General features: G+C 41.3%; 1 protein-coding gene across 1 annotated transcript in view; it reads left to right on the forward strand.

Moving 5' to 3' along the window:
* The window catches only part of LOC103217619 (aldehyde oxidase 2), a 79257-nt gene extending 64567 nt beyond the window's left edge, over nucleotides 1–14690 (forward strand). The window contains exons 35-36 of the mRNA XM_038001780.2: nucleotides 11695–11770; nucleotides 14231–14690. Of these exons, the coding sequence (XP_037857708.2) occupies nucleotides 11695–11748 (54 nt within the window). The 3' untranslated portion in view covers nucleotides 11749–11770; nucleotides 14231–14690. The remainder of the gene's footprint in view (nucleotides 1–11694; nucleotides 11771–14230) is intronic.
* Nucleotides 14691–16047: the final 1357 nt, after the last annotated feature.

Here is a 16047-nt window from a genome sequence, read left to right on the forward strand (position 1 = left end):
AAATAAAAAGTATATATATATACACACACGCATACATACATACACACACACACACACATATATATACACCTTGTATACATGTAGTAATTTTTGATGTATTTTATGTATATATATATATAAAATGCTGCAAAAACTAATAGCTAAATGGAAAGCAACTGATCGATTTCTCCAAACAGTGGTTAAGTATTCCCTCCCTCTATCCTACCAACTCCATCCAGCTCTTCAACAAAAACAAACACACACACACACACACACACACACACACACACACAGAAATCCACGTGTCATATAGCCATATTTGATAATGTCACTTTCTGTGTTCCCTATACAGAGAGTATACACAGACTGCCTGTCATTTAGAAGTAGGGTGATCCCATTGTGAGCTATTGCCTTTCTCCTTCATTCTTTTTTTTTATTTTTGGAGACAGAGTCCCACTCTGTCACCCAGGCTGGAGTGCAGTGGCGCAATCTTGGCTCACTGCAACCTCTGCCTCCCGGGTTCACACCATTCTCCTGCCCGACTACAGGCATCTGCCACCACACCCGGCTTATTTTTTGTATTTTTTTAGTAGAGACGGGGTTTCACCGTGTTAGTCAGGATGGTTTTGATCTCACCGTGTTAGCCAGGATGGTCTCGATCTCCTGATCTCGTGATCCGCCCACCTTGGCCTCCCAAAGTGCTGGGATTACAGGCGTGAGCCACCGTGCCCCGCCCTTTCTCCTTCATTCTGTTTCATACCAATGCCTCCCAGCCCGGGAGGGAGAGGCCTAGGGAGTTATCCATGTGGATACACACATGGCAAATCCCACCTGCTGAAGGTTACAGCAGGTAACTTTCCAGAGGTCATGGAGCCTAGCCTTTGCCAATTTCCTAAGCATCCTAATTTAAGTAATACCAGGTAGTATTGACTGAGCACCACACTAAACATTTTACGCATATTAGTCATTACGGCAACTCTATCAGGTAACTACTGGTATTTTCTTCATTTTACTATTGAGGAAACAGGTGCAATAACTTTCCCAAGATCACACACCTAGCATTTGGGGGCTAAGATTCAAACCCAGGCTGCCTGGCTTCACTGTAATAGATGGCCTCTCAGAGAGAAAAGAGTTGATTCCCTGCTTCTTAAAAGGAAATTTCTAATTTTCAAATCTATATTAAAAGAAGCCCAAATACTTAACTGACCTCTTCAAAATAGCCAACCATAGAGTGAAAAGATCTTATAAAAATATTGCTTAAAAGGAAGTCTCATAATTATTAATTTCCTTCCCCTACATAACCTATTCCTATTTCCATCTTCAAATCTAATTCAACAATATTTCTTTTTTTTTTAATTTTTTTATTTTTTTATTTTTTTTATTTTTTATTTATTTTTTTTAAAATTTATTTATTATTATTAAACTTTAAGTTGTAGGGTACATGTGCACAACGTGCAGGTTTGCTACATATGTATACTTGTGCCATGTTGGTGTGCTGCACCCATCAACTCGTCATTTACATCAGGTATAACTCCCAATGCAATCCCTCCCCCCTCCCCCCTCCCCATGATAGGCCCCGGTGTGTGATGTTCCCCTTCCCGAGTCCAAGTGATCTCATTGTTCAGTTCCCGCCTATGAGTGAGAACATACGGTGTTTGGTTTTCTGTTCTTGTGATAGTTTGCTAAGAATGATGGTTTCCAGCTGCATCCATGTCCCTACAAAGGACACAAACTCATCCTTTTTTATGTCTCCATAGTATTCCATGGTGTATATGTGCCACATTTTCTTAATCCAATCTGTCACTGATGGACATTTGGGTTGATTCCAAGTCTTTGCTATTGTGAATAGTGCTGCAATAAACATACGTGTGCATGTGTCTTTATAGCAGCATAATTTATAATCCTTTGGGTATATACCCAGTAATGGGATGGCTGGGTCATATGGTACATCTAGTTCTAGATCCTTGAGGAATCGCCATACTGTTTTCCATAATGGTTGAACTAGTTTACAATCCCCACCCTGTAATTTCCCTCCAAGTCTTCTCCCAGTCTAGGGATCTGATCCTTATCTGATTCCATTGTCTACAGCAATGATTACAATCACCTGCCTCTGGCCCGGCCCTCCTCAGATGGGCAGGGCCAGGAAACCAGCACCCTCCACCCACTCCAGGAACTCCTCCGTGTGGATCTTGGCCTACAGGCCAGTCATCTGCCGGTTCCTGACTCAGATGGTGACATGGTCACTGTGGAATGGTGTCATCTCATACCCCAAAAGCATAAGCACTTCTGACTTTTAAAAATGTTCTCATTCACATTTTGCAATAATAAATACCCTTTTCTGGAATGGGGCAGATTAAGAAAACTAAAAAACACAGCAAACAAAAAGATATTTCTAATCTTCCTTTCTTGCCTGAGGTTAATGTTTTCAGTCTTCCAATGGTCTGGCTCCTAAAAAATGAATTCCTTCACATCTAAGATTTCAGGCTATTTTGAATAGTCTGGTTGTCCGACAAAGTAGCTCTGTCACATACGATGGTAAGAAGTGAAACACTTTGATTTCATTTACCATTTGGGACTTAGCTTCTTAGCTACCTGGTCCATATGATGAAACTGTATTTCCTCTCAAGTCTGATGGTTTCTTGATAAGACTAACATATCTTTGCAGATATAAATCATCTACTAATTTGTGCCCATCAATCAAATGCTCAATGTTAGAATAACCTAGCATTTTCTAAAATACTTGCAGATACATGGTTTATAAATATCACTTCATGTTATAACCTATGTTTGCTATTTTAGACCTCCTTTTAATAACATACATTGCATTTTGTCTTTGTAAAAGTAACACATGTCCATTATGGAAAAATTAGAAAATGCTGAAAAGAATAAGGTGAAGTTAAAATCAGCCATAATCCCACCAACCAGAACTAACTATAACCATGTTCTGGAGTGTGAGTGTGCATGTGTGTGTGTGTGTGTACACTTTTAACCATCCTTTAATTTATATATGTTTATATGTATGTGCAATATATCTTATTTGTAAACTCATTTAATAAAATCCGGATATCCCTGACATAAGTCTTTGAAAAGATTTATACAGTATAATTGGGAATGACGGCCGGGCGCGGTGGCTCACGCCTGTAATCCCAGCACTTTGGGAGGCTGAGGCAGGCGGATCACGAGGTCAGGAGATCGAGATCAGCCTGGCTAACACAGTGAAATCCCATCTCTACTAAAAATACAAAAAATTAGCCGAGCACAGTGGCGGGTGCCTGTAGTCCCAGCTACTCAGGAGGCTGAGGCAGGAGAATGGCATGAACCCGGGAGGCGGAGTTTGCAGTGAGCCGAGATCACACCACTGCACTCCAGACTGGGTGATAGAGCAAGACTCTGTCTCAGAAAATAAATAAATAAATAAATTGGGAATGACTCTACTGAGCCTCAGTCGCGGAAAAATCTGGATTGTGAATTTCATGGGAAAAGTATCCCATGAAACATCACTCAAAAAACAGTTGCTTAAACACAAAAAGAAAATACCTGGCCAAACTCGTTTCTCCTATAAACTCTTAATCTTTATCTATAGCTACTGGAATAAATTTGAGGGGCGAGGGCAGGACAGAATGTTTAACTTTTCAATAATAAGCCCCTTGTTATTAAGGCTACTTAGGCCATATGGAGAATGATCATTTATCCTTTTTTTTTTTTTTTTTCTTTTGAAGACAGGGTCTTGCTGTGTTGCCCAGGCTGGAGTGCAGTGTTGCAATCTTAGCTCACTGCACCCTCTACCTCCCAGGTTCAACAGAGTCTCCTGCCTCAGCCTCCCAAGTAGCTAGGATTACAGGTGTGTACCACCATGCCCAGCTAATTTTGGTATTTTTAGTAGAGATGGGGTTTCACCATGTTGGCCAGGCTGGTCTCGAACTCCTGGCCTCAGATGATCCTCCCACCTCAGCCTTCCACAGTGCTAGGATTACAGGCGTGAGCCACTGTGCCTGGCCATAATCATTTATCCTTCATACTTATCGCGACCTACAATATTCCTAGCCATTGCACTGAACTCACATATATTTGAAACAATGAGAAGAAAGCCCCCTCCAAATACTTGAGAAGGCTTCGGTTAGTTTGTTCAAGCCTCCAGAGCCCGTCTCCTCAACTGTTCACCAACATAGAGAGGAGGCTAGTTAGAGGCCAGCCTTGATTGGGACCTCCCAAGGAGTGCAGAGAGGAGGAAGAACTGAGTCTTAGTTTAACAGAGGCCAAGAAGCACACAAAATTTAGATTATTCTACTATTACCTGTTGCAGAAAACGGCAATACTTCTCTATCCATATAGAAACATAAGCAAGAATCCCAGGAGCCATCCTGGCATTTATCTCCCTCATACTCAGTAGTTAGTCCTTCATCATGTCCTGTTCATTTTTACCCCCAACAATTTCTTGACCCAATCCATTTTCTCCATCCTTAACCACTATATTATTCATTCATCCCACAAACAGGTGTTGAGCATCTAATGTGTGCCAGCCATTGTTCTACAGAACAATTCTGGGGCTACAGTAGGGAATGAAACAGAGACCCCTGCCTTGGTGGCGTTTAGTTTCTGGTGACCCTGAAGCTACCTACCATCTCTCCATCCTGGATCAAAGTTGCCTGCTGGCTGGTCTCCCTACACCCCCTGCAGCCAGAGGCTTGTAGTGTGGCAAAGCAGACCATGCCACACCAGCACACACATTGGCGAAAAGCTTCCCTTTGCTCACAGGAGACAGAAAACTTCTTAACTTGCCTTCCTGAGCCTACAAACCTTCAGAGTCCAGCATGGCCAACCCCACTACCTCTCCAGCCACACATGACCCCACCCAGCCACACTTGCCTTCTTCTATCATTCCTCATGTCAAGGACAGAGACGCTCACTCCTGCTTCAGGGCTTCTGCCGTGCTCTTCCTTCTCCTTGGAACCATCTTCTTCTGTTCAGCTTGTTAACTCCTACTCGGGTATTCAACAAATTCATTTGATCCCTTCCTTTCTGCATAGTTGGAGGTCCCAGGAATATAGTGGTGAACCAGACTCACAGGTCCCTGCTCTCAAGGCATTTATAGTCTAGCAGGGAAGGAAGACAGTGACTGTGAATTATAAGTGCTTGGCTGACCCTGGGTTATACTAACACAGCCCACAGAACAAAGCCCTTCTGACTTAGCCTTGCTCTTTTCTTGAAGTCAGAGGGGTCATAGATGGGATCCCACTTCAGTTACTCTTCATGTAATTGTTCATTCATCTAACATATTTATTGAGCACCTTCCATGTGCCAGGCACTGCTGGGGAACTAAAAAAATAGTGGTGAGCAAGGCAATCTCTGCCGGCATAGAGCTTACATTCTGTGCGGGAAGCCAGACAGTAAACAAGTAAACAAACACACAATATGATTGCAAGCGGTGTTGAATACTGTGAAGGAAAATTGAAGAGAAAGGAGGTAGAATGTGATGGTGAGACTATTTGATTACAGTTTCTTGGGGAAGTTCCCTCTGAGAGTGTTCACAATTGAGCCAAAGTCTGAATGAAGCAGGGGACCAAGTATAAAGCTGGCAATGATACAGTCCAGGCCGAGAACAGCTCATGCAAAGGCCCTGCGGCAGCTTCAGAAGAATCAAAGTCTCTTGGGACTAAGCAGCCCTCAGAAGTGGCCCTTTTGTGTCTGATTTGCCTCTCTGGTAGAAAAATCTTACAATTGTTGTTCTCCAGGCTGAGAGATAAAATAGAATTTGTGATCACATCATTTATTTTCACATCAGTGAGTGAAACCTGGATAGTCCTTCCAATCAGCAATTTTCCTAGTCTTTATCATACACTTTATCACACTTCAGATCTACTTCTTTAGACCTTTAGTGAATATAATTCATTCATCCCCTTAGAAGCCATAGCAGGCCTCCTGAAGTTCTTATAGCCTGGCTGCTCACACAGACCAATTTCTAAAGCATCTTGGAACAAATCTGACTCCATATCAGAATTTACTTTTTTTTTTTTTTTTTTTTGAGATGGAGTCTCTCTCTGTCGCCCAAGCTGGAATGCAGTGGTGCAATCTCGGCTCACTGCAACCTCCACCTCCAGGGTTCAAGCGATTCTCCTGCGTCAGCCTCCTGAGTAACTGGGATTAAGGCGCCTGCCACCATGCCCAGATAATCTTTGTATTTTTAGTAGAGACAGAGTTTCATCATGTTGGTCAGGTCTCAAACTCCTGACCTCGTGATCCACCCACCTCAGCCTCCCAAAGTGCTGGGATTACAGGCATGAACCACCACGCCGACCAGAATTTACATTTTTAATACATTTGATCAAACTACAACATGGTTTCTAATTGAAATATGTAATGATTCACACTGGTACACAATGCTGTACTATGCAAATGTATATATAGAAAGAGAGAAATAACAAGAAACATAGATATTAATCTTTGTATTGGACCTTTGAATACTCTTGTCAAAACACAATTTGTTCTAATGAATAAGATGGTCAGGGAGTCAGAATGTCTGTGTACTAGAGCATGAGTATTGAAAAGTTCAAGATCTCCTCTTTTAATAACCTCCTTATAGCCATAAGGTAAATAACAGCCTGACTAGATCTATTTCTTAAACAGAAATGATGATAAAACGCTCAGTACTTTTCCCTTGGAATTAAATAAAATAATGCACGTAAAACTACTGTGTAAATATGAGTCACTCTGTAAATATTAGCGTTAAAGTCATCACCAAAAACCCATAAACTGTTAATGAACTTCTTCAAAATATGCCTCTCCCAAAAGGCTTGAAAAGTGTTTCCACATTAAATCAAGTTGACCTGTGAGGCCAGAATAAACAACAACTCTTCTAACTAGCAGCCTCATTTCCATGGGTAAATTAGCTTCAAAAAAGGCAGGCATTGGCAAGAAGCCTAAGGCATGTTTGTTACCAAAAATAATCATACTGTATGAATGAGCATTTACTATGTCAAAAGGTTTTTTTTTTAAAAAAACATGTTTGGGTTTGTTTAACCTTAATCACAGCATTGCTGGCTGCCATTTTTGCATGGGCTCTTTCTCAGGTGGTTAATTTCTGGTGAGGACAGTGTTGCTGGTGGTGGTTTCTCCTCTGAGCCCAGCAGGGCGGCCTGGCTCAACTATGTGTGGCCAGAAACATCATCTCTATGTAATTTCCTTTTCGGTGACGGGACAAAGAAAAATATATATTTCTTGGAAAACGTGTTTTGTACAGTCATCTTAAATTCCACAAGGGGGAAAAAAGTAAACTTCCCTTAAAGATATACATATTTAACACTTTCAAATTAAGACTTCTCCTTAGAAACAGTAATTTCATTAAAAAAAAAAAAAAAAAACTTTAGGATTCAGAGACATGAAGGGTTCCACACCCTCAAAAATTAGAAAAATACTGACTTGGAGAATGTAGAATAGGTCAGACTTTTTTAAAAATCATGTTATCTTAATATCACCAGCAGCAAAACGTATTTGTTGAGTAATCACTAAACGTGGTCTATGTGGGCTGCCATAGTGGGAGGCCATATAGAGCCAATTAACAGCTTCAGTTTCCATCTCCTAGAAGTTAAAATCAGACACCTCAGCTTGGAAACAGGTTTATAAGCAGGTTTCAGCTTACCCCACTTCTGAAGGGGCAGCCTGGAACACGCTGACTCACAAGAAATCCTTGCAATCATAACAAATGGCTCATGTCCTACGTTAGGCTGACGCATGATCTTATCGTACCCTAGTGGGGAAAAGTCCTTCATTCTTAGATCAGTCCTCAATTCCAAATGGCCATGCCTGTCCTTCACAGAATCTGCATTTCTATGAGATTGACCAATGGCTAGTTTCTAACGCCCTTCACCTTCTTCCTACGCTGCAAACCCTAATGCGGTCGCCCTCCACAGACTCCCCTCCCTTTACAGCACCGCGTCTCTCACATCCCCACGTCCCATTTTCCCTCCCTGCTTCTTTTGCATTTCTAGATGCCCAGATTCAGTGAGAATTGGCAGCATTAAAAGCGCCACCTGTTTAATTCAGTATCTGGAGCCCTTCCTCCCTGATGAAGGAAGAGAGGCACATGAACATTTTGCATGCTGCCGACAGCCTGGTTTACCCGCTCTCAGGCAGTTCACTCCCAAACGCTAGCCATTCAAGATGTAGCCTGCTCAGCCCCATACTCTATACACAGCCCTGGATTTCTCTGAGCTGGGGAGACGTCTACCAGCCCTACAAGACTGCATTCTATTTCTTGGGGCTCATATACCACAACATGTGAAAACATGAAATCTCCAGCCTGTTCAGCTAAAATCTCAGCTACAGATAGTTGGCAGGGCCTTAGACCAGCACAGACATGCTTCGGTCACCTGGATTCCTTGAGATGAACACAGAGCAGACTGCACGGCTCAGGACAGACTGAGAGTAGAGTCTCCCATGGTGTCTTCCTCAGAATCCTCAACCTATTGTCCTGTTCCCATGAGACACACACACATACAAGCATGCATGTACGCACACAGACTCACATGCACGCACACACACAGACAGGCATGTACTCATTCTTAACCACATTCTTCTAACCTCTCATGCTGTCTGGGAAGAGGTTTAATTGGCTGTGAAACTGGTTCCACATTGAATACGTTTGTCCCAGGATGCAGGAACTGAATCATTTCCCTGCAACGCTTGGTGACATTTCACAGAGTAGCCATTCTTACTCCTGAAGGGAGATTCTCTGATACTGTTATTGAATGTTGAACGTATATTTTTGTATCTAAAAACTCTCCTATGTGATCTCTTCCTCTTTAGGTTTGTAGGAGCAGAGGAAAGGGAGAGATAGGGAGAATACCTAAAAGGGAAGAGGCAAAAGCTGGAGGCATTCCTCAGTTTAAGGGAGGAAATAAGAGATGCAGACTATAAAACAGGAGAAAAGACAACCATCTCGCCCTGCCAGGGAGAAGAGTTACAATGAACTGTTTTAGCTTAGTGCTTGAGACAGGCCCTGAGTTACAGTGAATCTGGGTTTCAATTGCAGCTCTACTATTTTTTTTTTTTTTTTTTTTTTTTTTTGAGATGGAGTCTTGCTCTGTCGCCCAGGCTGGAGTGCAGTGGCGCGATCTCAGCTCACTGCAACCACCACCTCACGGGTTGAAGTGATCCTCCCACCTCAGCCTCCTGAGTAGCTGGGACTACAGGTGCACACCACCATACCCAGCAAGTTTTTGTATTTTTGGTAGAGACAAGGTTTCACCATGTTGCCCAGGCTGGTGTCAAACTCCTAAGCTCAAGCAATCTGCCCACCTCAGCCTCCCAAAGTGCTGGGATTACAGGCATGAGGCACAGCACCCAGCCCCAGCTCTACCTTTAATGCTTTATTTAAGTTCCCTGATCACTCAGTTTTCTTATCTATAAAATGAGGGAGAGGTGGGGTAGTGGAGATAATAACTCTAGTTACTTTATAGGATTGTTGTGAGAATTGAGTAAGATAATATATAAAGCAGTTGGCAGTTGTCACACATAGTAAATGGTCAATACATATTGATGATGATGATGGTGAAGATGATTGAGTCAGGGATCCCTAAGAACACCCTTAGGTTTAAACATTCACTAGACGTGGCCAGGCACAGTGGCTCTTGCCTGTAATCCCAGCACTTTGGAAGGCTGAGGCAGGAGGATCACTTGAGATCAGGAGTTCAAGATCAGCCTGGGCAACATAACGTGACAGATAATTATCAGGGCCTTAGACCAGTACAGACATGTTTCGGTCACCTGGATTCCTTGAGATGAACACAGAGCAGACTGCACGGCTCAGGACAGACTGAGAGTAGAGTCTCCTATGGTGTCTTCCTCAGAATCCTCAACCTATTGTCCTGTTCCCATGAGACACACACACATACAAGCATGCATGTACGCACACAGACTCACATGCACGCACACACTCAGGCATGTACTCATTCTTAACCACATTCTTCTAACCTCTCATGCTGTCTTGGAAGAGGTTTTATTGGCTTTGAAACTGGTTCCACATTGAATACGTTTGTCCCAGGATGCAGGAACTGAATTATTTCCCTGCAACGCTTGGTGATGTTTCACAGAGTAGCCATTCTTACTCCTGAAGGGAGATTCTCTGATACTGTTATTGAATGTATATTTGTGTCTCTACTAAAAACCAAAAAAAATTAGCCAGGCGTGGTGGCATGTGCCTATAGTCCCAGCTACTCAGGAGGCTAGGTTGGGAGAATTGCCTGAGCCCAGGAGTTTGAGGCTGCAGTGAGCTTGATTGTGCCACTGCACTCTAGCCTGGATGACAGAGCAGGACCCTGTCTTAAAAAAAAAAAAAAAAAAAAAGAGAGAGAGAGAGAGAGACTAAAAATTCCATAACTTAAGCAGAAGAGTAGACCCAAATCTGCCACAGCTAAATTGAGGAGTTTTGCCCTGTGTCCAGCCCAGACCTTGCAGAACAGGCTCATTCTCAAGAAGAGAGCCAAGCAGCTCCCACAGGAACAGCTAAGAAGAAGAAGAAAAAACAAACAAAAAAAAAAGGCAAGAGAATAGGGAAGGCCCTTTGGGAAGGCAAACCTAGCCCTTCATTTACATTTCAATACAGAGGGCAAAAACTAAGAACAGAATTTAGGAAAATGTCCTAAATGATAGAAGTTGGGTGAATTATTTGGCTTCTTTTTGTATATTTGTGAAATAAATACATATTAGGAGCAGGGGGAAAGCTTTTTGGAACCTTCATAGCTTTCCATCATCAGGGAAAAGTTTGCTTTGCTTTTTAACACATTTGTAACTAAAAGTCAACCCTTCAAACAAAAACGTAACAGGGAGAGGAGGGATGTGTGTTCTGCTTTGGGCTTGAACCTAAGGGGGAGAATTCCCCAAAGAGGAGACAGGCATTAAGAACCACGAGAAAGGATGAACAATTCTTTGAGCTTGTAGCCCAAGAGAGTGAAATGAGGCTGGGGTTTGACCAGCAAGAACACAATATCACACAAACCATTTGACTAAAGGTGCACACAGGGCTATTATCATATCACTGTGAAGACATCCAGGTGTGTGGGCTCCAGAGTACACACCTCCCAGACTAGCCACATCCCTACTCCCAAATGAATTCACGGGATGTGTAATTCTCTTTGGGATTCATACCTGGGAAGCAAAGAAGATAGGTAACTCACTGAAGTGCCCTCTTTCTAAGCCAGGCACAGTGGCTCATGCCTGTAATCCCAGCACTTTGGGAGGCCAAGGCAGGTGGATCACCTGAGGCCAGGAGTTCCAGGCCAACCTGGCCAACATGGTGAAACCCTGTATCTACTAAATACAAAAATGAGCCAGGCATGGTGGCACAAACCTGTAATCCCAGCTATTCAGGAGACTGAGGTACGAGAATCACTTGAACCTGGGAAGAGGAGGTTGCAGTGAACTGAGATTGCACCAGTGCATTCCAGGCTGGGTGACAGAGCAAGACTCTGTCTCCAAAACAAAATTCTGAAGTGCCCTCTTGTTTAGCAACATTAGGTATAGCAGAAAGGACAACACTAACCCACCTTCTTTTCACAGTTGTCAGCTGAAGGGAATGACACAGTCCCATGCCCCAGGAACCAGGAACACTCAGCCTCCTCTCATCCCAAAATTTTTTAAACCCAAAGATTTGATGTAATGCTCCCATTGAAATAAATGGTGTTATAGTATATTAAGTGTTTAATTTGCTTTCTTTCTTAGATCCCAAGAGATGACCCTGAGACATTTAAACCTTGGTCTATCCCTATAGCATAACACTGCTATCATTCCCTAAAAGGTAAGATCGATAAGCTAAAAGATAATTATTCAAAGTGGGAAAAAAATCAGCCAATCCAGGCTTTCAAACTTTGTTCTATAGAAATCAAGAATTACACAAGTGCTTAAACCATGCTTCATTTTAAAGTCAGCATATCTTATCCAATATTTAAGTCCTTTAACACTAACTATGCATGGTTCTGGGAACTGACAAAGGAAGGCCAGGGTGTTTCAACCAACATGGTAGCTTTTTTAATTTTAAAATAAAATATGAAAATACACTGGATTAAAATATTTAAAGAGCCTACTCCCTGATTCTTTTAAGAATCACAACTGGAATGCAAAAAAGCAAATTCAAATCTACTGATTACTCCATTTATAGTTAACTAGCACTATCTGGAAGAGTTATCTCTTTGTATTCACTGAGTTCAACTGCTACAATTTTGTGCTGCTGCTTAACACTACACACAGAGCACAGAAGGCTTTGCAGAGTGGCCACAAAAACTCCTTAGGAAATACATGCTGATAAGAAGAAACATGTTTTTTTGTTACAAAATTAAACTTCTACTTTCTGCACACTTACTGGGCAATAACTGAAAACATTGTGGAAGAGAGCGAACTATGACATAAACTCAGATAAAAATAAAATAAAATTTTTTCATTAAAATCTAATTTTCCAATGTAATTGTCTAAAAACACCCACAAGTATTAGCACATATAATATACATTTCATTCCATTGTGCTTTGTCATATGAGAACAACTTGTGTTGATATTTTTACTAAATCAGACTAAATAACCAATGAGAATTTGCTTCTCCTTTACAACAACAAAAATCAAAATAGGCAACACTTAAAATTACATCTTACATTATTGTAAAATAGTCATTTTAAAACATACACCAACAAGCCAGGTATGGTGGCTCATGCCTATAATCCCAGCACTTTGGGAGGCCAAGGCAGGTGGATGGCTTGAGTTCAGGAGTTCAAGACCAGCTTGGGCAACACGGTGAAACCCCGTCTGTACACCACCTGGCATGGTGGCACATGCCTGTAGTCCCAGCTACTTGGAGGATGAGGTAGGAGGATTGCTTGAGTCCAGGAGATGGAGGTTGCAGTGAGTCAAAATTGTGCCACTGGACTCCAGCCTAGGCAACGGAGTGAAACCCTATCTCAGAAACACACACACAAATGCAGAGCAAATTATCTAAGCTCTTTAATTATTCTCTCTTTCTATCCTTCTTTCTCTTTCCAAGTATTAAAGTTAAATGTGAATATGATGGCAAATCTACTCTAATTCTTATGTACAACAAGGCATATAAAGTACATGGCATCATGCCTAACACATAGTACTCAACATAGTTACACACACACACACATGTATGCACACACACTCAGATAAAATGCCAAATTTAGACATCACCAGGGAATGAATGGGGTTGTCAAGTTTTTGTACAGACTTTTTTTTGGGTGGGGGGAGGGATATGGTCTCACTGTGTCACCTAGGCTAGAGTGTAGTGGTCCAATCTCGGCTCATTGCAACCTCCGCCTCCCAGGTTCAAGCGATTCTCGTGTCTCAGCCTCCCGAGTAGCTGGGACTACAGGCACACGCCACCACGCACAGCTGATTTTTTTGTAGAGACAGGGTTTTGCCATGTTTGGCCAGCCTGGTATCGAACTCCTGGCCTCAAGTAATTCGACTGCCTCGGCCTCCCAAAGTGCTGGGATTACAGGCGTGAGTCACTGTGCCCAGTCTGTACAGATGTTAAAATAAAGACCATCCTCTTCTATGCATGGTGGCTCATGCCTGTAATCCCAGCACTTCAGGAGGCCAGAATGGGAGGATCACTTGAGTCCAGGAGTTCAAGACCAGCCTGGGGGACATAGCAAGACCCTGTCTCTAATTTTTAAAAAATTAAAATTAAAAATTAAAGAATTTTTTAAAAGACCATCCTCAAATTGCAAGACAAATTTAAAAAACAAAAAAAAACCTCTTGTCACTTTACCATTGATAATTACTTCTGTGTCTCAGAATGTTACCCATGCCATGCAATCAACACAAGATGCAGATATCAATTGCATTCTGTATCTGTAACTGTCATCCTTTACCTGCAATTTCAAATTTTTACATTCTTCAAAGTAACATAATTAGCTCTTGTATATTTGCTTTATAAGGAAGTGTTCAACATTGATCTTATAAATCAAATTTATACCACACTAAAAACATATACATGTGAGTGTGTTCCCCATAACATTTTAAACCTCTGCTAAAAATATTCAAAAACTTCTGATGTCATCAGCTTCTTATTTTATAAAGGAAGACACGGAGGCCACAGGAGAATAGTAACTACCCAAATGTACTTATTCATAGCTGTAAATCTTATCAACCCAATTGTCAATCATTTATTGTTCTTCTCCCTATATATAAAGTTGAGAGATTTGCACACTTTATTTCATAATTATTGTCTTTTCTTTTTTTTTTCAGGTGTTTCAGTTTTTCACAAGTAAAAAGATGGCTTGTTAATCCTAACTGGGATCCAAACTGATATTCTTATACTGTTGTAGAAAAAAATAGACACAAAATTTAGAAACGTTATCCAACTTTGATTATATTAACCCAATGAATCATTATTTGCAAAGCATTTCACTTAGACTTTCCAGCCTAGAGGCCACCAGAAAAGCACTGCTGTATCCACAGTAAGCAAGTTTAGTGCTGATTTGTTTCTGAAAAGATCACGTAAATGTTGCTGTAAAAGTAAACTTTTCCTTTCTGTGTCCATCCAATCTAAATGGACTGGTAATATAGGTTATGATTATAGAATGAAAGATACTTCTTGGTAGATAAATATATGATGACTTTTCCCAGTGGTGTATTTGATTCGGTAGCCACAAGAGAGTTCTGCAAGTTTTGTTTTGTCATAGATTGACCATAGGTCTATGTACATGCATTTGACAGCAAAGGAGTGGTATTTCCCTCATGCACATCTGCTATTCAACTGATTAACATTTTTTGGATTTGGAGGAGGGGAAAAAGCAATATAAAAACATTTTCAACATCTTGCCCCCAACCCCTCTGTGCTGCTGTTGTTGAAAAACATCCAATCTGGTATCAGAGTTTAAGAAATATTGCATATTTCAGTTTCCCATAGGTTGAAGTGAGAACATAGAGCAAAAGAATTATAAAGTGTAATTACCCCCTACATTGTGGTTTAAAATATACAGGATCCTCTCTACCAATAACTTTGAGAAGGAAAAACAAAAGAAAAAAAGAAATAAGATATATGGGATCCACCAAATTACATTCATCTGAGTTTAGAGGTCTTCAGAGCGAGGAACCAGCGTATAAATTAGGCCCTATTTGACCAGAAAGTCAGGGGTAAGCTGATTTTCTACTAGCCAGATTTCACATGATCAGGCTCACCAAGCCATGGTCTGCAGTGACCCCTGCAGTGGCTGAAGGAGGGGAGGCAGAGCTGAGAACGCTGGGCGATGGGTGAGAGAAGGTAGGCAATAAGGCATAAATACAGCCTGGAGGAGGCTGAAGGTCCTTAAAGCCATGAGCACGTTGTTGTGAGACGCTGGGGCATAGCTGTCCACAGGCCCATCTGTGGACATTGGAGGCGTCCCTACACTACAGGAGCCCAAGGGATAAAGCAGGACAGGATCACAAAGAGGAAGGAGGCAGGAGCAGAAGGGTTATGGGCAGGACAAAAATTACATAAGACACAGGAACATTAAGAGCTGAGAACCTTAGTGGGAGTGGCTGGGGTGAAATAAGTTGAAAGCATTTTTTTATTTTTTTAGCTCTTTTGAAAATAAAATCCTTAATCTAATAAGAATGTGAGAAGTTTGTCTTATCATGTGTATCATTTTAAATGATGGTAAATATAATTCTATTTTTTTTTTAGAATCTTCTCAGTTAGAGCTAAGGATGGTTACTGGGCATTTATTTTCCATTTGTCATGGTTCAAAACTATAAAGCACTAAAAATAGAGGAGCTTGAATAAAAATTATTTCTGTGAGTTGATGCACTAAAATCTGGGTGGCATGGATGTTAATAAAATATTTCTTTAAAAAGATACAGTTGAAGCCATATATTTGAAACCAGTTCTTTGGGCTCAATAAACATTATTAAAATATGAAACAGACTAAAATGTTTAAATAAGTAAAACATTAACATGGCTTGAATGTTTATAAAAAAGGTAAAGCAAAGACTTACTCTCATACTGCTCTGGCCTGAATGTTTATGTCACCCCAGAGTTCATACATTCAAACCTAACCCCCAAGGTGGTGATGTTAAGA

Source organism: Chlorocebus sabaeus, chromosome 10 (genome assembly GCF_047675955.1).
Source record: "Chlorocebus sabaeus isolate Y175 chromosome 10, mChlSab1.0.hap1, whole genome shotgun sequence".
Taxonomy (NCBI): Eukaryota; Metazoa; Chordata; class Mammalia; order Primates; family Cercopithecidae; genus Chlorocebus; species Chlorocebus sabaeus.